The sequence below is a fragment of the Cololabis saira genome, chromosome 3 (genome assembly GCF_033807715.1).
Source record: "Cololabis saira isolate AMF1-May2022 chromosome 3, fColSai1.1, whole genome shotgun sequence".
NCBI lineage: Eukaryota > Metazoa > Chordata > Actinopteri > Beloniformes > Belonidae > Cololabis > Cololabis saira.
The window spans coordinates 14,366,515-14,386,851 of NC_084589.1; the positions used below are offsets into that span (position 1 = coordinate 14,366,515).

The window sequence follows — 20,337 nt, forward strand, 5'->3', positions numbered from 1 at the left end:
GCATCTCCGTATGATTAAGCTCTGGGATAGATGGCATACTCATGGTTAGTGTCCATCTGCATCACTCAACTAATACTGTAATTCATCTGGAAAGCAATCCTGATATTATCATTCCGGATATTGTGGTAAACTTTGAACTTTGAGAACGGTCAACGTCCTCCATGGAGGTCCAACCATGGAGGTCCTTCCAAGGATACCTTGTTCAAAGTCTCCCAGCATTTTACTCTTGGGTTCTCCTCTACCTCATTGAGCATTCTGCTTTGTGCTTTGCAGTCATTTTGGATAAATCACAGTTTATATTATTAACTGACACTTGAACTTGGTACAGATTGATGCCGCAACCTTTTCCAGCTTTATGCAGATTGACAGTCAGTGATCATTAGCGTGTTTAGCAGATGCCTCATGTGATGAGCAAACTTTAAAATTTGAGTGTCTTTCATCAAACAGAATAGCTCTAAATGGCCTGAACCCATTTCATTAATTAGATAACAAGTATACCAATTGCTGACTCCGAATAGCTCTCATGAAAGTAAGTCGTCTGACTGTCAAATAAATTGTTTGTTTTTATCAAATTAAGTACGTTGTGTTCACCTACTATTGTTTCTTTTAAGAAGATCAAATAACATTTTATGGCACATTATTGCAGCAAACCAGTATTTTCACACACTATTTCTATTGGCGGTGTAACAGATTGATCGTTGAATCATTGATAATCAGAGCACATCTGCAGCACCAGCAGTTATATGGTGCACAAACACCAACAACAGCCTTATCTTCACCGTGCAGGTCTGAAATATGTCTAACCTGAGGACAGATCCACTGAAATCACGAAAAAGATGAAGACAATGATAAAAAAGCTGCTACTGAGCCATCGTTCTCCGTCATTAATCAGGGGGAAATTACTAATTTGTTGGTTGTTGTTTTTTCCACAAGAGAACGGTTTGGAAAGTGTTTTCTGATTAGCGTAACATGTCGGCACATTAGTTCAGTAATCAGAGAGGCGCCGATCTACAGTCCTACCTGGTCGGTTTGTGTGCAGCGCGTTAAAGGCCTGACTTGACCGTTTTACGACCGAACACGGGCGACGTGCACGCAGTTATTACACACACGCATTATGAATGTGTGTTTAAAGTTAATCCCAGTCAGGATGTTTGCCTCTCTGCAATTTGAGTTTTATTGGTATTCTAGTTGTGCGTGTCAGCGCCGCCGGGCTGGGAAAAGAACAACAAATGATGGATGATGGAAATTTAACAGGTCTCGTGGGGAGGCCACGAAAGACCGCAAACACAACAGCTCTCTTTATTTATTCCTCTTTGTTTATTCCCATCCGTGGGGGTTTAAAAAAAGTAATTTAACTTCTAGTAAAAGAAATGATGACTTCAATTAGATTCCAGAGTCCTTGTTGTAAGCAGATACGGTTGACACTAGAGTGATTACTTTAATGGTTTGAGCCACAGCGGACGACAGCAGCTTTTCATATTTTAAACAGTAAATGGGAAAACTCATTAGCTGCCTCCCTAATGAGGAAAAACCTAAAAACTAAACAACCAAATTTCCCTCAAACTTTTGCAAATTTGTGTACATACTTGCACCTTAAATGAGCGGGATGGATCAGCTTATTCCAGAGTTGTCTCAGTGGAAATATCAGAAATTCATACGACATGTCAAACAGTCATCATTTATCTTAATGAGCCTCTCTGCTGCTGCTGGGTGAAAGCGTGCGCCGGTGTTTGCTCCTGCGACGGGAAGGTCACGCTGTTAGCTAACAAACTCCTGGCAGAAATGTGACGGCACAGCAGTATGCTGATGAATTCTTATTTCTGTGTTTTTTAAGCCACATTTAAAAGGTTTTTAAGCCAGAAAATCAATGTTTGTCTTTGCATGCACCATTACATCAAGAAAAGACAGGTAATAAAAAAAGGCAAACATCCAGTTCTTCCACAGATGTCTAAGTCTTTACTGGATAGATTAAATGTGAGTGACTGGATCAGTGTACAGATGTAGGAAGTGACAGAGCTGAGAACACACAGATCCGGTCCCTGAGACACTTGATTGACTGAGATAAGCTTGACTGATTATTTTGTTTAATTTTATTTAGCTTTTTTACCTCCAGATTATGTAAAAGGTGATGTAATTATATTTTCTTCACCGTAGACATCTTTTAGCTGATCTTATCTAGACATCGCTTTTCTTGAAAAGTTGTTAACTCTTCTGAAGTGTAACTTGAGATTTGGATCTGTAATAACTTAACCTGTTTGAATCTTTTTCCATCATCTTTAGTGTTTCCACGGACTGACTTTTATAAAATATGAGCTAATCTAAAATTTGATTTGGAAAAACCACTGTGATGAATCATTCTTCCATGGAATGACTCTTTTTTTAAATGTATGAACTGTGGACTCCAGATAAATGTACGTGTGCATAGCTGGAGCTGGAGGTCTTTGAGTTACAGCTACCTACCGTTTTTAGACAACTGAGCTCTTATTGTGACCTGATTAATAAGTGTATAAGTATATTTTTAGTAGTATCCCATTGCTGTGGCACAGCTGGAAACCAGTGACACGACTGCTGGGACGGGTTTCCCGATACATCATAGGATATGATGTGAGGTAAACTGCTGGTACACGCTGGAAATGTTCCTGGAAGTACCGGTGGTTCACCGTCTGGCTGTTTCTCATATCCTACGCTAGTACTACATATTGGTAGAAGTATCTTTGTATGCTGTTAAGAAAACCTCCTAATTCTGACACTCACTCCAGTTAATTAGTTAAATGTAGAATCTGCACTGCAAAAACTCAAAATCTTAACAAGAATATTTGTCTTATTTCTAGTTAAAATGTCTAATTTTTAGTCAAAAAATCTCATTACACTTTAAAAAAGGACTCATCACTGCAAAAAACAACAATTTTCACCTGTTTCAAGTAGATTTTCACTTAAAATAAGTAAATCTGCCAGTGGAACAGGATTTTTTTGCTTGTAATGAGAAGATAAATCTTGTCCCACTGGCAGATTTTTCTACTTATTTCAACAACAGGTGAAAATTGTCAAATAACAAGTTATTTTTCTGGTAAGGACTCTTGTTTTAAGTGTAATGAGATAAAAATTAGACATTTTAACTAGAAATAAGACAAATATTCCTGGTAAGATTTTGAGTTTTTGCAGTGTGTAGTTTTGTGTCTTTCTTTGCCATTTTCACTACTGTTTGTCGTGTTTTTCTGGTATTTCTGAAAATCATTCCTATTCCTATTGTGAAAATGTGAAATAAAATATTTGTAAAACATGTTTAAACTAGATGTCAACCAGCTTAAAGCAAGTGTTTTAAAAGAGAGTATTTTCTGTAGTTTGGACGGAGCAGAAATGAGGCACATCTGCAGCAAGAAGGCCACATTATTATATCTTTTAAAAATGATTATTATAAATCCTGATTTACCATCCTGTCTTGTATCAACAGTTGATGAGAAAGACGGGTTTCACATCCTTCTGTGTGGAGAGTAGTTAGTGGTGTGAATGACATTTGTCAAGGGAATTCAAGAATTCAAAATTAAAAGCAGGTCCTGACATAACTCCAGTTTTGTCTGGTCTTAGATTTATTACGTCTGTCATATATGAATGAATATTAATCTTTATCATCTAGAAGGCAAAATTACTCTGAAACAAATGCTGCATTTCATCATCACTCCTCATCCTCATCTCCATACAAACCAGCGGGATAAAAGAGATGCAATATTTTGAAATTGTTTTTTACAAATGCATCGTAAGCATTAATAATTGAGTTCTGATCATTCAATAATGTCTTCGGGACTCATTCTCAGTCATCTTTATCATATTATTCTATCTCAATAAATGACTTCCAACGCCGCCTGCAGAATAAACAAGCACATAAACTCAGTGGAGACGCCGTCTCAGGACCGATTGCATCTAAAATCATAACAGATCATTAAATTTCAGCACAGAATAGAGCTGGAAGTGGCTCTGCCGCTGCAGACGGCAGCCTCCGGGCTCCCGGCTCACGAATCAGATAAGTTTCACCGTGCACCGGGTTGAAAATCCATACTTATAGGAGTTATTTTAGTGACACTCAGGCCTTTGTTTCCCCTGGAATAACTATGCAGCTCTGACAACGGGCCACTGTTTGGGCCAGTATGAGCATGCAGCTCCGCTGGTGTAGTTGTACACCATTTCTGTTTGTACAGTGTGTATATTGTTTTGGTGGGAGGAATGTGCTGGATGTCCTGCACTGTGGGAGCTGTCGAGATTAATGGATTGCTGTCAACGTGGAACGGGAGAATTTCCATTTCAGTGGTTAAAAACATGACTGAACAGGCCTGATTTTGACGTGATTTAAGGAAAGCATTTAACGTGACATGGCAGGCAGATGGGACAGGATATGTTACACTGGGATGGATGTGACATTTACACTAAAGCATGTCAAACGGATTACTTCCAGCCTGGTTTAATATGTCAAATGTGGAAAAGAAAAAAGTTGTCTTTTATTGTTTCTGTTACTGTTAAGGAGCGAAGAAGAAGTGTTTCATAAAAGAACCGGTTATAAGCAAATATGCCTTGAGTTTAATCCATAACACGTCTATAATCTCACATTTCCACATCTGTCTGTCCCTGCAGGTGAGTTTATTTCCATCTGAAAAGTGAAATATTAGCTCTGTTTGACTCCGGCGCAGCAGGAAAGGGCTCTGGTTCTGTCAAAGGAGCCCTTTGTTTGCCGCTCTGACTTGTTGTGTGCCATGCGGGCCCTCGTCTATAGATGACCCTTGTTTGTTTCTGCGCAGGCCAGGGCGAGGCAGATGCGGAGCAGAACAATAGCCGCGTCTCGGAGAAGCCGGCGGTGACTGACTCCACGGGCGCTGAGGGCCCCCGCCAGCCCTGGCCCCCGGCCAGCAGCGCTGACCCCGACGCCGCCACGCCACGCCCCCACCTGGCCCGCCTCTTCTCCCGAGATGCCCCGGGCCGGGAGGACAACACCTTCAAAGAGCGACCCTCCGAGTCGGACGAGCTACAGACCATCCAGGAGCACAGCGGAGCCGGTTCAGACTGTGGGTCGGAGAGCCCCGAACAGGACCTAGAATAGGCTAGCTTTTTATTTTGCCTTCCCCATCGCTTTTCCTTTCTCTTTTTCCTCCTCTACTCTTTTATTCTCTCATCCAAGAGAGACGAAGACCCCCTTCGTTTGTTCACTTAAAGCAAGTTAAACCGCTCCTGCAAGCATGGCATCCTCAAGCAGCTCCGCACAGGCCGCCTTCGGGCTGGGCCGCAGGAAGAAGGCCCCCGGGCTCCTGGATCAGATCGGAAAATTCTTCGGCGGGGACAAGAAAAGGAAGGGCAAGGTGAGAAAGCGAGGGGAGTCGAGGTGTATCTCATGTATCTCAGTTTACGCTTGTGATTTCACTCCCAGAACCACTTTTAACAGTCAGTTTCTTTAGCACATGTTGTAATATTTCCTGCTGTGACCGTACTACGTAGCGCTGGACTGGTCTCACTGTCGTTTCCGTGGTGATCCAAAGTCTGACTGTCCTGTGATCCACATTGATGCTGATGATTTGACACTGGCTAATGACTTTGGGTGGGGTTTGTTTAATTTTATTATTATTGTTTATTTCTGTTTTTTATAACAGAGAGGCTGTGATTTTGAATCATTTCATGTTCAAACTTTTGCTATCTTTTATTTGAATGGTACTGACATTAGTGGCATTTCTTCAGTTACGTTGAATATGTTGGTGGATGTGATGTTTTACCGTTTGAAATATTGCTGCCTTTGTGAAACTAGAGGACGGCTGCGTTTCACACGAGGCATGATGATGTTAAAAAGCCTGGAAATTATCTTTAAGATGGCTTACTGGCATGTTATTGATTTTATTTGGATTTTTTTGAGGGTGTTGATTGATCTGTAGAGAGTTCCAGCAGCATCTCTGTGATTTTGAGACATCTCTGATAAATCAGCAGGGCGGTTCGCTCGCTCCTGTTATCAATACGCCAGTCTGCTAAGTCACTTTCCAAACTATTTTCAACATTACGCTATAAATGATCAAAGAAATATATTTATATTAGTACTCTAGGACAGTAGAAGCTTATGATTCCCTTTATGGGAATCAAAACAAGTCAACGCATAAATATGTCAAACTTAAGTTGCCAACCGGTGAGTATGAGGCGTTTGATCCAGTATTGATTTGTCCTTACGCTGGACTTCACCGTCATCAGGATGTCATTCAGTACAGAAATGCCAACCTGGTTGTTTGGTGAGGCCAGACAGCAGGAAGGAGACGGAGCCTTGTGTTGCTGAAGCTGAGTTTGGCTCCGGTTCCATCGGCGCTCTTGGCACCATTCAGTCCACCGAGTCAGAGTGGGATACACTTCCAGACACGATGGACTGCTTGGCTCCGTTTCCACAGCTGTTAACAACTAGTACCCGCAGCCTTGCAGTTAGAGTGCTCAGCAGCGCCCTCCGGAGGTGGAGGTCAAACGGAGAGCTCCGTTTTAGCACCAAATTGGCTTGAATATTGATTTCACAACAGAATCAAAGTGCTGGTGTAGATTCTCGGGCAGCCAGGTCACTGTAGCTCTCAAAGGCTTGGATAAAAGGCCGCTGGACTTCTCTGTCATGGTTCTTACAGACATTTTTCTTTCTAATGAAGACAAAAGTCCAGCTGTCTTTGATTCAAGCCTGAAAACACATCCAAAGTAGCTACGTGTAAGTCTTTTGTTGCTGTTTTTTTTTTATTCAGAAGTATTCTTGTTTTATCTCTTCCATCGCAAGTCACATAGTCCTGCAAACACAGGACGAACGGTCTTTTCTGACCTTGCAAATTACTAATAACGGGGCTTCGTCATGGTCACTGCAGAGAAGTCGCTGAATATTATGCAAACACGCATTCCTCCCACGCCTTATAGCATCTATGAAATGGTGTTGAGAGTAAGATCACGTGACAGCTCTGTGCCGTAGCCCGATCTCCCGATCAGACGCTGTTTTTGCTTGAACTATTCAGGGAAAAATGAGAGTTTCCTTGAAACAGAAAAAAAAACACAACAAGCATGTACAAATATGTATAATCACCAAGGATTTGCCTTCAAACTACGAGCAAGTAAATGACAGGCTCGCCCCACCTCGGTTGCCTCTTGCAAAAAAAAAAAGAAACAAAAAAAAACTGCACGACTTTCTGCTGCGAGTAAGATTTCATCAAGAAGACAGATATTTTTTCACACATACTCTGACTTAGGCTGCAGCATTAGGGAGTTTTCTTTCTTTCTTAATGATGAATATGCATGCTTGCTGTATTTCAGCCATGTTGCATCGTATGCGTACTGGGCATGTGCAGAGGCACTTACACGCGTCATGTCTTCTGTCTTTCGGATTTGCATACGTTTCCCACACAAGCCTGAGTTAGATGTTTCATGAGGTGTGTGACGGTGTCGGGAAAGACAAACGCTGGTCTCAGGAAACTGCAGAAAAATCTGCTTCTGAATGCTGATGGCTTGTTCCCAATGGAGCAGATAATGATTTCTTAAGCGGAGGGACAGTGGAGCATAAAGAGTAGCTATTCAAGCAGAAAAGAAGACTTGGAGATAACTTTTTAGTTGCTGTTCTCTTCATTTTCATTAAAGTCAAAGTCATATAATACAGTGCAGGAATGAGAAATGTATATGTGTGTGTAAGGCGACAGCTCCACGTCAAAACCCAGAACTTACCCCAGTGTCTTGGATGAGGGAGGGGGGGTCCGACTCCCGCCGTCCCATCAGTCTTCTCACCTCAGGTTCATGTGTCCACACAGAGTTGATGTGAACCAGCAGCGGATCTGCTGCCCTGTAACTCTTTGAACTGTGCCGTGGATAATTGTAACCGTTTGTGATCTGATCCTGTTCAAAGCTTTTTTGGATTATTGCTTGATTAAAACTCTTTAACATCACCCCTCCCTCTGTCCTTGTTTTAATTTGCTGATTGTCTCTCGTTTTGTTTTTCTGTTGTAAAATGTACGACAAAGCATTTGAACGCTTAACAACTGGTAACACCTACTCTGATTTGTGTCTGCGTGTATTTGTTTCCTTTTTTTCTTTCTTTGCTTTAATCTTTTAGCTGCAACAAAGACAACCACTCCACTGCAGAAAATATAGAAAAAAAACTGCAAACCGAAAGGAGCGATGGGAGGAGGCCCCGCTGGACGGCAGAGATGCTGTTTATCTCCACTCTGATAGAGCCGAAGACAGAATCCACTTGTCTGCCTGAGCCTGAAGATTAAAAAGCCAGAAAACAGATGAACACACTTGCAGTTCATCTACCAAAAGAGAGTTTAAGTTCTGATCAGCTCTAGTTTTTTGGGTTCTTTTTTTTGACACATGGCTGAAAAATTTATTTATTTGAGATTTCTCCGAGAGATTTCTGGATCAGAGCCATGAAACAGGTGTCAGAACTCTGTCAAACATGGGAGAAGCACGACTTTTCAAACTTTAAATGCATTCAAGTCAAGTTAGGGCTTATTCTGCTATCTAGCCTTTGTAAAGATGCACAAACGGGCTCATAATCAAGTCTTGGTCAGGATATTACTATTTAGTCATAAAAGCAACATTTGCAAAGGATTTGGGGATTATGGTGCATTTTAAAGTAATTTAAATGCAAGCTGCAGGTGACTGATAGTGTTGATAAAAATCCAATAATTCTTTAGACTCTTGAAGTTTCTTTTAGGAAGTCCTTTAAACAAATGCTGAAGATCTAGCTTTACAATTTAGAAATACAATCCATGTTGACATTAGCAATGGTCCATCAGCAATGGTTCTGGTTATCTCCAATACTATTAACTTCCTATCCAATTACTCCGCCCCCATTTCATTTGTGCACTGGCAAAGAAAACAGTTTTTTTTCTAATCTGTCCTTTATAATAAAAGCTTGAACTAGACTGCTGTTGGACGGAGGTGCAGACTCCAGACCTGGTTGTCTCTCAAGCAGAACTGCTCCATAGTCTTGTTGCTCCAGCAGATTAACTTCACAGTTTGTTTGCTGGATTGATTGGGTCTACATGTCTGCTGCTCAGAAGTTTGGCAATGAAAAAAAAAAAAAAAGAAGTCCCCTGTGTTGAATATAAAGATTTTTTTGGGGAAAGGGTCCGCTGTGATGGATGTTGCCTTGCCTTTAGAGCTGCTGGGTGAAATACTGATTTCTGGGATTGAACTGTTGGGCCTACACGATTAATAGGAGTAATGTTAGTGGGTGCAATACCAGTGTTGCAAAACCAAAAGAAAAACAAAATAGGTGGTGTTATTTTTCATGTGCTATGAATTCAGACTGACAATAACATATTTGATCAATCAGATGGATCCGTACTACCAGAGATGCCGATTTAGATGCTAATTTACAGAATGTACTAGCGTGTGATGACAGACGGGAAAGAGAGGAGTGTAGATTTATAAGTTAGCACTTGCTATTTACAGATCTAGCCAGTTACAAGTAATCACATTCTACATTCTTTGGACAATGGGTCGAGTGATTTCATTGAAGTCTTTGAGAAATATAAGATAACAACATAATCTAGCTTTTTAGCTGCAAAATGCTCCATTATTGCTAACATATGTTACTGTAGCTGCACGCTAACAAATAGCTAGTTCATGTCAAGAACTTTTACACAGTGTACAAATAGTAAAATATAATAGATGCTTTTAAATTGAACTTAAAGTGTGTGTTCAGTTTAGAAAGACTGAAAACTGGAACAGAGCTGAGTCTCCAGTAAGCAAAGAAGCTTATTTCTTTCAATGACAAACTTATTCAGGTCACAGCGTTGCAGGGAATGAAGGAATATGAGAAGGGTATTGATCTAAGCTCTCAATAAAATTTGAGTTGAGTGCTTTTTGTCACAAGGACTAATCTTAGCATGCACAGCTGTCACCTCGCGCTCCAGTTTCATTAACACTATGTCAGGAGACGCCAGAAACCGACGTTATTTCACATCCTCTCGGCCTTTCAATCCTCAGACAGAAAAAATAAATAAATGAAGCGGGGGTGAGAAGGGAGAGTAGATGCAGTGACAGAATAATTCACAAAACTACTGCGGTCTGAAATTGAAACAGTCTCCGAATGATTTCATTGGAGCTGTTTGATTTCCTCCGTCCTTTCATATTTCCCTCAACACAGAGGTGCAGCAGTCCCACGAGGGTGTTCTGTCCTCCCAAATTCTTTTCATTTTGTTTCATTTTCCATCGCCTATGTTACATCTGCAGTGGGAGACACACACACACACACACACACACACACACACACACACACACACACACACACACACACACACACACACACACACACACACGCACACAACTGAAGAGGGCATCATTAAGCGGCTTCTATTCAGCGGTGAGCTGGAGTACACATGCTGACGTCAATGACAGAGAAATTGCTACTGGATGTGTAATAAGGCCGTATGAGCAATTTTATTTCACTTTATATTCTGTTTTTTGTCTGGACATATCAAAAACATCTATAAAACGTCCGATTAGGCGACATCAGCCACACGTCACCTACACGTAGCGTGTAATGGGGGTTGTAGTGAAAGCTTCCCCCTTTTCATTGGCCTTATACGCCTTTGATGTAAGGAAGTGCGGGATAATGGATGTGAATCAGACGCTCACACACTCATGGATCCATGACTTCAGAGGACATGGCACTGATTCTCCTGGACACTCACTCCTGCTCTGCACAAACCTAAACCAAACCTCTCCCCAACACTGAAACTGAACTGCTTTTGGTCTCTGTGCAGACAATGAGACCTTGTAACGACCCCGTGTAAACAGATGTAACGAGTAGCAAAGACAAATACATTCCCTTTAATAGGTTCGTAGAGAGGAATGAACAAAATCATGAGCTGAAAAGACTGAACAAGCTCAGAAAACGGAAATGATTTGTTCTCTGATTGTTTTTCTGTGCTGCTTACTTCAGTTTAGAGAACAGTTCATTCATCTTTCATGAACATCTGAGTGTTTCAGATTCAGTTGTTGGAGAATATGAAAACCAAAAAGTATTGGGCTTTTCAATTAAAGATAATGAGTCTTTTATTTCTTAGTTAAGCTAAACCCACCAACAAAACGATCCTGGCAGCTTTAACTGCTCATTTGTACCATTTAAATTCCTTTTCAGCGACTCGTGGGTAAAGATCTGGCTCAGAACAGTTAACGGGGGGGATTGCACAGAAGCCATACATTTTACAAAAGCAAAGAAAAAGAATTCAACCCATCTGGCATTTATATAACTGCAAGACACTCATATGTAATATAGGTTTATGTTAATGGGGCACAAGAATGGCTGTCATGTGGGTTTATTAGCAGGTTCTAACCCGCCTTGCCTGTCTTTGCCCATATGGACTCTGAGTGGGACCTACCGGGTTTGGAGGTGGGTACGTTTTTACTAAAACTAAGTGGGATCCACATGGTTCAAACCATGCTCAAACCCATAAGTCCACTCGTTTCCCTTTATGGCCTCAATATCTCCCACATAGGCTTCCTATTTTGGGGATTAGAGTCATGGCCAACATTCATCACCTTTAGATATGTACACAAAAAAAACAACCTTTTTTTGAAACATATATGAACAAACAGTGACTCTAAAGCAAAACTAAAGCTAAATGTCAAGCAAAATAGTTTTATTCAATTAAAAAACAAAAACAACACAGTTTTGCTGCCACCCAGCCATCTGTCTCCAGATTTGGTACTTACCCGTGCATGTAGGTGATAAAAGCCAACTCATCTCCCATTTTCCGGGAGATGGAGAAAAGCATCTCCCTTCCACATCTGTTGCAGAGACAAACTGATAACATTTGAATCTGCTGGGATGGCAGAGAAGTTTCCACAATAACCCGGTTGAATACTAAAAACAGGTTCTGCAGAAGTGTTGAAGAAGAAGTTAAACATCCCTGAAGAAGAAAAAAAAAACATTCACATTCCAGTTCGATCCTTCTTTCATTCAATAAATCCACCAATAGACATCCTTCAAAGCTCAAACAGGTCCCTAATTAAACACAAATATCAGCTGATCAATGTATTGACTGATTGTTAAAGGTCATGATGGCTAACCAGTAGAAAACACATTTTATTTTAAATTTTACCAGTATTTCAGGTAAGTAACTCTGCATACATATTGACACATCAGTAAACAAGGCAACCCAACCAAATTTGATCTAATCCCAAACTTTGATTCATTGATAACTATTGTCCTGAACCCCACTGGGCCCGACACCCTCCATAGTCCTACTCCCCCCGCGTATTTAACCCGTGGCTCTGGTGCTGCTCTCCTCCTCTCCCCCAGGGCTCTTTCCGTGGTGCTCTGTCCCCCGGCCCCCAGAAAGCCTCTGCCACCTCCCCACGTAAGCGTGGAGCTGAGAATGCTGTGGTCCACTTCTTTCGCACGATCGTGAGTAGAGCTCTCCCTGGGCGTCATCACGCCTCTCACACCCACAGATCAGATCAGACGTCTCAGACCAGTGCTTCCAATGTTGTTCACTTCTCTTTCTTCCTGTCCTTCTGTGTTCGTCTCTTTGCTACGACGTCCCTCTGTCCAAACCTGTCTGCTGTCTGTCATTAACTCCTGTCAGGTGTCCCCTGCCCCTCCCAAGTCTAGGGTGAGTCTGCTTCACAAATACATTCAATTTGTCTACTTTCCACTGAATTTAGCATTGGTTTATTTATTTTTAAATACTGAGATACTATACACGGAAAAAACTCAAAATCTTAACAAGAATATTTGTCTTATTTCTAGTTAAAATGTCACATTTTTAGTCAAAAAATGTCATTACACTTAAAACAAGAGTCATTACCAGAAAAATAACTTGTTATTTGACATTTTCACCTGTTTCAAGTAAATCTGCCAGTGAGACAAGATTTATCTTCTGATTACAAGCAAAAAAATCTTGTTCCACTGGCAGATTTTTCTACTTATTTTAAGTGAAAATCTACTTATCTACTGTTTTTTCCAATGATGAGTCTTTTTTATTTCAATTTTCACCTGTTTCAAGTATATTCACTTAAAATAAGTAGAAAAATCTGCCAGTGGGACAATATTTTTTTGCTTGTAACGAGAAGATAAATCTTGTCCCACTGGCAGATTTTTCTACTTATTTCAAGTGAAGATTTACTTGAAACAGGTGAAAATGTATAATAACAAGTTATTTATCTGGTAATTACTCTTGTTTTAAGTGTAATGAGATTGTTTGACTAAAAATGAGACATTTTAACTAGAAATAAGACAAAGATTCCTGGTAATATTTTGAGTTTTTGCAGTGTAGTTTACCATAACTCTGATTGCTTCCAGGATGTGGGACTGAATCTTTACATTTGAACATTTACTTAAAAGTAATTCTGGATAGAAAAACATGAGAGAACAAAAGTTTGCAGATGTGTGTGTCTGTCTTTAAATTTGTGCTCTTTCCAATGTGGACATGTGCTTTGCTGGTGTGTCCTGTTCTTCCGTTCTTCCTCCCCACCTGAACCTGTGACCCCCCGTGACCTCCCCTCCCTCCGGACGGACTCTCCCACCTGCCTCCTCTCCCTCCCATCCCGCCTTTGCCTTGAGTAAGACACACGTTTCTCTGTTTGTTCCCTCTTCCTCTCTGTCTCTTTGTTTCTCTGCACTCCCAGTGGAGAGGACTAGCAGCCAAGATAGGCCTGGTAGGTTGTCTGAAAAAAGACAGAATCATGCCTAATTACCCTTCAAGGAACAAATGAGGTCACCCCCTTTCCAAAGCGCCTCGGAGCGTGACGCCCGAGGCTCTCCCTCCATTTACTCTCCATTGATCGCTCAAGGCTCCATAATCTGTCCATACATCAGTGATTAAAGCCCTCATTTCCAACTTAGGCCCATTTCCGAGTACATCATACTCATCCATATCATGTGCACATTGTACTCTCATGATAACACCGGCCTGATTCTCCTCTCCATCGTACTTGTTTCATCTCAAGTTGTTTTATGGCAGCCTGAAGCGACGCCGCCTGCTGCGCTCGGCGCCGTTATCAGCACTAAACTGAATGTACTCGTTTAAGTGTGAAAGGCAGCAGAAGGGTTGGCTGTGAGTGAAAAGAAGAAAAGACTAATTGTTGTGGGAGGAAAAGAACAATATTTGCGTAGTGACTGTGACTCAGAAAAGTTCACTTTCCATTATTGGGACCATTTCTGGTACAGAAACACCTCTTAGAAGTTTAATCTGCTCTACTACAACATGTTGTGGGAGAGGAGTGTTTAAGTGCATGTAAGAGCATCGCTCTCTGCTTTCCTCCACTTTAAAAGTTAGTTGAACTTAAACTGACCCATTTTTTTTAAATCACACTCTGAAATGTTGCAAAATCACATTATGACTCGATGTGGTTTGATACAGTTTACAAGCCTCGTCAAAATTTTCAGATTTCTCTGCTTCATGCAAAATGCAGAGTCTTTTTTAGCACCATTTTTCAAAAAAGTATAGATTGAAGAGTCCACAGATCCATCCCTCTGATTATTTTGTGAAGGAGGACGGCATTCTGCATATTAAGAGTGTTTTGCCCAGTGGAGTAGCTCTTTTTCCATAATCCTGGATTAAAGAGAAAATGAGTCCATGGCTCTCAGTGAGGGTCGGCCTTGTCTCAGTCCCTAAGGAGGAATATCAAAGACTCTTATCACTCTTCCCTTCTTCTTTCCCTCCACCAGGGTTCCCAGAAGTCAAGCAAGAAGGCCAGTGCTGGGGACGGCAAAGGCTCCCTGACTAGGATCTTCAAAATGGTAAGAAAAGAAGAGGAAAGTTATTCCCTGTGGCTTCTTTGTACCGATTCTTTTTAGTGGAAATGAAATCCAACAGAAAATGGATATACCTTCCTAATAATGTTCTTGCCGCTGTTTCCTTTCCTGTCTCAGTGATGATATCAGCAGCAGAGTGAGTAACCCATACGTGACAGAAGGACACTTTACTTAACTTCCTGCATGTTTACTCAGCTTTGATATGCCTGGAAAGCATAATCTCATCGCTACAGCAGCCGACAGCTTTTAGGCCCAGGATTGACTTTTATGCATGCTCAGGCTTCTTTGATTTAATCGTGCTGAAGATGACAGATCCAGTTCTGATGAGGGCCCGCTGGGCCAGTAGCTAACACACCATACCTGCTTTACCAACACAGAGCAGCTGCTTATGCATTATTTATTTGTATTTATTATTTAATATCATCAAGCAATATCATCAATCATGAGCCAAACAGGCTTTGAAGGACTTTTAATGTAAAAACAGGACCGGAAAGAAACGATAAACCTGAGAGAGTCATCATTCAAGTGAAGAAATCCATGAATACAATCCTCTCTAAAGCTTTGGAAGTGTTTTAGAAAAGCCAATAGATTGCTGTCTGACACAAACATATCAGCATATACTTTAGTTTAGTAATTTTCTTGACTTTATTTTTTCAACAAGAATCAATTAGAGATAAAATATCAATTTAAGTTTTGTCTTACAGAATTTTAAACAACAGTTTTTGTTGTGTCCTTACCCAATATGGGATTCACAAGCTTAAACATGTCTCAACTTCCTGCTACAGACACACAAAGTCTGAGACTGGAGCCAAATTCGGCCCTCGGTCATGTTCATACAGCCCGCAGGTTCCATTTTAACCTGTATGATCCGCAGCTTGACGTAGGATCTGTTTGTAACCAGGAGGGATTTCTAGCTCGGGAATATTGACTCTTAGCTTTTACGAAAAAACATTCAAAGACCCTTCTCGTGTCATGGATGGCCTCAGTGAAGCAGATTTTGCTTTAATAAGCTTTTTCTTCAGTAAACAGAAAGACCAATGTCAATTACGTGAACAAATGGAGTTCTAGTAAGAACATATCAGAAAATAATTTTGCTCACCAAAAGCCTGAAATAGGAAAATATCCCAGGTATGTTAGAGGGATGTTTTGACACTTCGTTCCTGCAGTTCCAGCCAGTCAGAATGATCCTTCCTAAACTCCCACGTAGAAACTTTTAGGACTTTAAATCTGTTTAACGTTCAGCCATTTTTTCCGAGCATAATTGGGACTTACTTCAGCTGCTTAGCTTTCCACGTTACGCAGAAGTTCCTTATAAGCTGATTTGTTTGCATTCGTCATGGAAAAGAGCGGCGGCTTTCACACTCCGGGAGTTTCATCCTGTCAAATTTTAACAGCCAGCCAGTTTGACTGTACTATAAATTAGGTGGATAAGCAATATCTGGAGGTGTAAAAAAGAATTTAATCTTCCCAAAACCTGCAGGTTGTTTTAGTAGCTAAACTGTTGTCTCTAAGGCAATAAGCAGCTCTGGAGGAGACAGACCTCTGTGATGATTGTTTACAATCTCTAATTCAGCTAATTAATGCCGACTGCGGCCTTGCTCTGTCACAGAAGTTTATTTCACAGTTAAACAGCGTAAAATCCACATGGCAATGGGAATACTGTCAAATTAACTTGTAATTTATGTTTCACGTTTCCTTTCTGCTTCCAGTCACAGATTTAAATCTAGTTGTATATTAAGTATCTCTCTTTCAGGCCACATAATGAATTATTTCCGACAGAAAAGACCAAAAGCTCAGTCTTCAGTTCCCATTCTTTGAAGGAACAAGCTTTTTACATTATGGATTATCGTCTTAAGCAATCAGTAAAGATTTGTCTCATTTGTATAATCTTTTAGACTCTCAGAATCCCTCACTCTTTCTGACGAACCGGGAAGGAAATATAATAATCTTAGGGACTACTTTGCAATGAAGTTGAACTTTAAAGGAAAAGAAGAAAGTGAAGTTCTGGTCTGAACAGATGAAATATTTGAAAAACTACTGGCTCTGTTAAGCAATTTATTCTTCAAGCCTGTCCAATTATCCATATTTCTTTTTCTCATTACATAAAATAATGAAGTCATGGATGGAACGTTTTTTTAACTATTAGGAATAAATATATCCGCAGCAGATTTTGTAAAAAAAAATACAAAAATATTCATTTTAAGTTGTTTTCTGTTAAAGTACCAAAGTCCAAATTACAAGGTAACATAATATGAAGTCCATTTGAAGTTAAAATCTCAAAACTTCTAATCATAATGGTTAGATAATGACACTTATTTTCTCATCATTTCTCACCTTTTACTTTAATTTTAATTCTCAAAATTTTCTCTTAAATCTATTTTAGTACATGCAGTATTTGGTAATACTAGTTTCACAACAAAAGAAAAAAAAATCTTATTTATTTTACTCTTAATGACATTTCAATTAATTTACTTTAGGAGATATGACTCACATATATGCCAATATATATCAAAAAGCAAGTTTAGGATTAATTTGATGGCCAAATCAAGCAAATATAGATTCACATTTTCCTTTGAGGGAGGCTTTTGTTTTCAGTCAAGACAAGGCTTTCTGTCAGATGAAGATATAACTATACTGCTTTACTCATGATGGTTTCTGCATTTATCAGGGTCATATTGATGAGCCACACAGTGTCCTTAAGCTGCTGAACAGCTTTTGTTCCATTTACGGTTTCAGCATGGTCTGCAATAAACAAATGGAGTATTTGTTAAATATGTGTAATGAGAAGCCGAGGAAATAGAGGAAATCACCTCCTATCCTCTAGAACATTTTTAAAGGCCAACAGCTGCCACTGTACACCTGGAAGACAACTCTCCCATAAAGTCCATTTCAAATTCAAATTCAAAAATACATTATTAATACCCAAAGGGAGATTAATTCAGTTGTATAAATGAAGATTTCACAGTCCAATTATAAATACTGTACAGTTCAGTCCAGAGAAAGGACGTTCTTATCCAAATTCAAATTTTATATAATGCCATTTCTTGAAAACAGCCGACCTAAGGAAGTCATAAGGTTGAGCTGAATCTTCATTTCAGTTTAATCCCCTGTCCTGGTAGAACACGAGGCCACAGCGGAGAGAAAGAACAAACCCTGATTAACATAAAGTAAAAAAAACCTCCAGCAGGATCAGACTCAGACAGAACGGTCCACGTCAAACACACCTCACAACTGCAATTTATGCAATATGTCTAATGTTCATTTAAAATTGATTGTATATGTTTTATCAATCTCTAGCTATATAGGAATGCATAAGGTTTGATTTAAAATCTCATTTTCCCTTTTTTTTTTTTAAAACCCCTCAATCTTGATTATTGTCATTTGGAGTAACCTCTCCATCCATCCTCATATTACGCAGCATCACACATTGATATCACTTTTGCCTTTCTTTTGCCTGGGAAAACTATAATCTCTGCTTATAAATTACAAGTTTAAAAAACTGCTCTACCTTGCTTATTTCTTTCACATTAAATGACTATCCTGACAGTCCAATGTTAAGCCCAGGTCTCATTATTCAGCGTGTGTGCAGATAAGAAGTTTATTGCTTCGTCTAAGTGTCAGCAAAGTTGTCTAAGGTTAATAGCTCTCATCCCAAACTGAGAGAAAAGACCAATGGGCCCAACTCTTTTAATGCTGAAACAGAGACTCGTCCTTGCACATACTGATCAGATGTGTCTCGTCTCCTCCACAGGGAAGCAGGAGTGCTTCTCCAGCCAAACGCTGAAGTCTCCAACCTCTCCAACCCCTTCCACCAACAAGAGGGCAGATGTTCATGAGCGCAGGGGGGAAAAAAGAGGAAGAAAAAGAGGAAATCTCGTCAACCCTACACACTGACCTCCTCAACCGCCTTCGATAACAACCTAATGTTTGCTAAATCCCTCTTCTTCCCTATTACTGCCCCCCCTCCCCCCACTCCTATGGCTGATAGATAGCGACACAATCTGCCCATCCCCCCCCGCCAGCGTTATGCTTACTGTGCAGTCGTCATTGCCGGGTGTGAACTGTTTGCTGAAGTTGTTCCTGAAGCCGCTCACATGTGCAGCCTGAATGACCTCCTCCCCCACCCCGCCGTGGCTCTCTCTACGTACCGCTTGAGTTTCTGTAGTTGTCCTTGGTACTTTCCTAACAAACGAAGGCTAAGCTGAAGCCGATCTGGAGCAGGTTGAAGGTAAAGGCCGGTGCAAAAGTTCAGCTGACTTCACCGTTATGGCCACGTGCCGCCGGGTGAAAAGACCGGGTCGCTTCTGTTTTAGAAACAGACTGTTTTCTGTATTGTCTCATTGTCTACGTCAGGCCCTTCTGTTCCCTCAAACACACACTTGTGTTTGAGTATTGTTCTGTGATGAATTTAACATGTGTGACATGACTGTGAGAGCCATTTTTTGTTCCGTGTCTTCATTCACCTCATGTGTTGTAGCTGTAGCCAAGTGTCTTGTCATGAATGTGATATTGATCTATGTTTGTTATCATCTGATTTAAGGGTGGCTGTGACTTTTTCTGCTAGAAAAAAGAGATGCATTTCTTTTTTTAGTCCATTTGATAATAACATGACTACTTGACCTTTATACATGTAACGACATCTTTTCATAGTGCAGTTTTCTCTCATTAAGTCTGTCCCGGTGCCGCAGCATCGTGACGGATTCGTCCGTGCTTCAGTGTAGTCTGCAGCAGGTCTCTTCACTGTCTTCATTGTTTCTATTGCATGCATAGCACGCAGTCTGTAACTTAAATCTCAAAATGCCTTCACTCTGCAAGTGCCTTGCCTTGCCTGCCAAAAACCATGTGCTGTCTTTCCCTTCTGATGTACAATAAAAAGAAAATACACAATTTCAAAAAGGTGCTCCGTGACTAACTCTGTAATGATGCACTATAAAGTCTTAAGAATGTGCACATTTTTGTTAAAGGGAATAAAATGAAATAAAATGTCAGTTGTAGTTGAGCTTAGCCCCACCAGTCGTGCTGTGACACACACACCTTCCCAAAGCAGGTGTGTGTGACGTCTCGCCTTCATCCTTCCTACTGTCTGCGTGTGCTTGAGCCTTGTGAGTGCTGTGAAGTGTGTTTGTTTTGCTGATTGGATTCTGGGAATGACTGAAAGCAACCTCCTCATTATTATTGTATGTGTAATAAAACATGACCTGCCACTTAACTGAGAATAAAAAAATAAAAATATATATATTATAAACCAAGCATAGTCTTTTCAGTGTGGTCTTCTTGCCTAGAGTTGCATGAACCGTGGCAAATGATGCATCATTAGAATGAAAAAGGTTAAAAAAAGAAAGAGAGAAAGAAAAACCTCTCCAGTGAAGGTTAAGTCATGTAACCGGGTCAGGTCACAGCATCACAGCAAACAAAGGTTTGACATTTCTTCTTTTATGATGCCAGAGCGCGTGGTTCATTAGGTAATCATTATTCATGCGAAGCTTCCTCAGCTGGAGCACTTTCTATCCTGGCCAAGAATAATCCGAGTGGATGCTTGTTCATGTCATGTTGGAAAAAGAGTGGCTGTGGCTAAAATATGAGGCACATCC

The 20,337-nt window shown here is 40.5% G+C and overlaps 1 protein-coding gene across 11 annotated transcripts in view; it reads left to right on the forward strand.

Moving 5' to 3' along the window:
* The window catches only part of mbpb (myelin basic protein b), a 92,069-nt gene extending 72,073 nt beyond the window's left edge, over window positions 1–19,996 (forward strand). For 3 of the 11 annotated variants that reach the window (XR_009771138.1, XR_009771144.1, XR_009771126.1), the window contains 4 exons: window positions 4,788–5,342; window positions 14,660–14,731; window positions 14,864–14,882; window positions 18,498–19,996. Coding sequence is in view for 7 of the 11 variants with exons in the window: in XM_061716318.1 (XP_061572302.1) it covers window positions 5,223–5,342; window positions 12,290–12,394; window positions 12,576–12,602; window positions 13,618–13,647; window positions 14,660–14,731; window positions 18,498–18,530 (387 nt within the window). In the remaining 4 variants the exon portion in view is untranslated. Of the gene's footprint in view, window positions 1–4,787; window positions 5,343–12,289; window positions 12,395–12,575; window positions 12,603–13,617; window positions 13,648–14,659; window positions 14,732–14,863; window positions 14,883–18,497 lie in introns of those variants that run through there. The other 8 variants (XM_061716320.1, XM_061716318.1, XM_061716324.1 and 5 more) reach the window with 8 other exon arrangements.
* The last annotated feature ends 341 nt before the right edge of the window (window positions 19,997–20,337 follow it).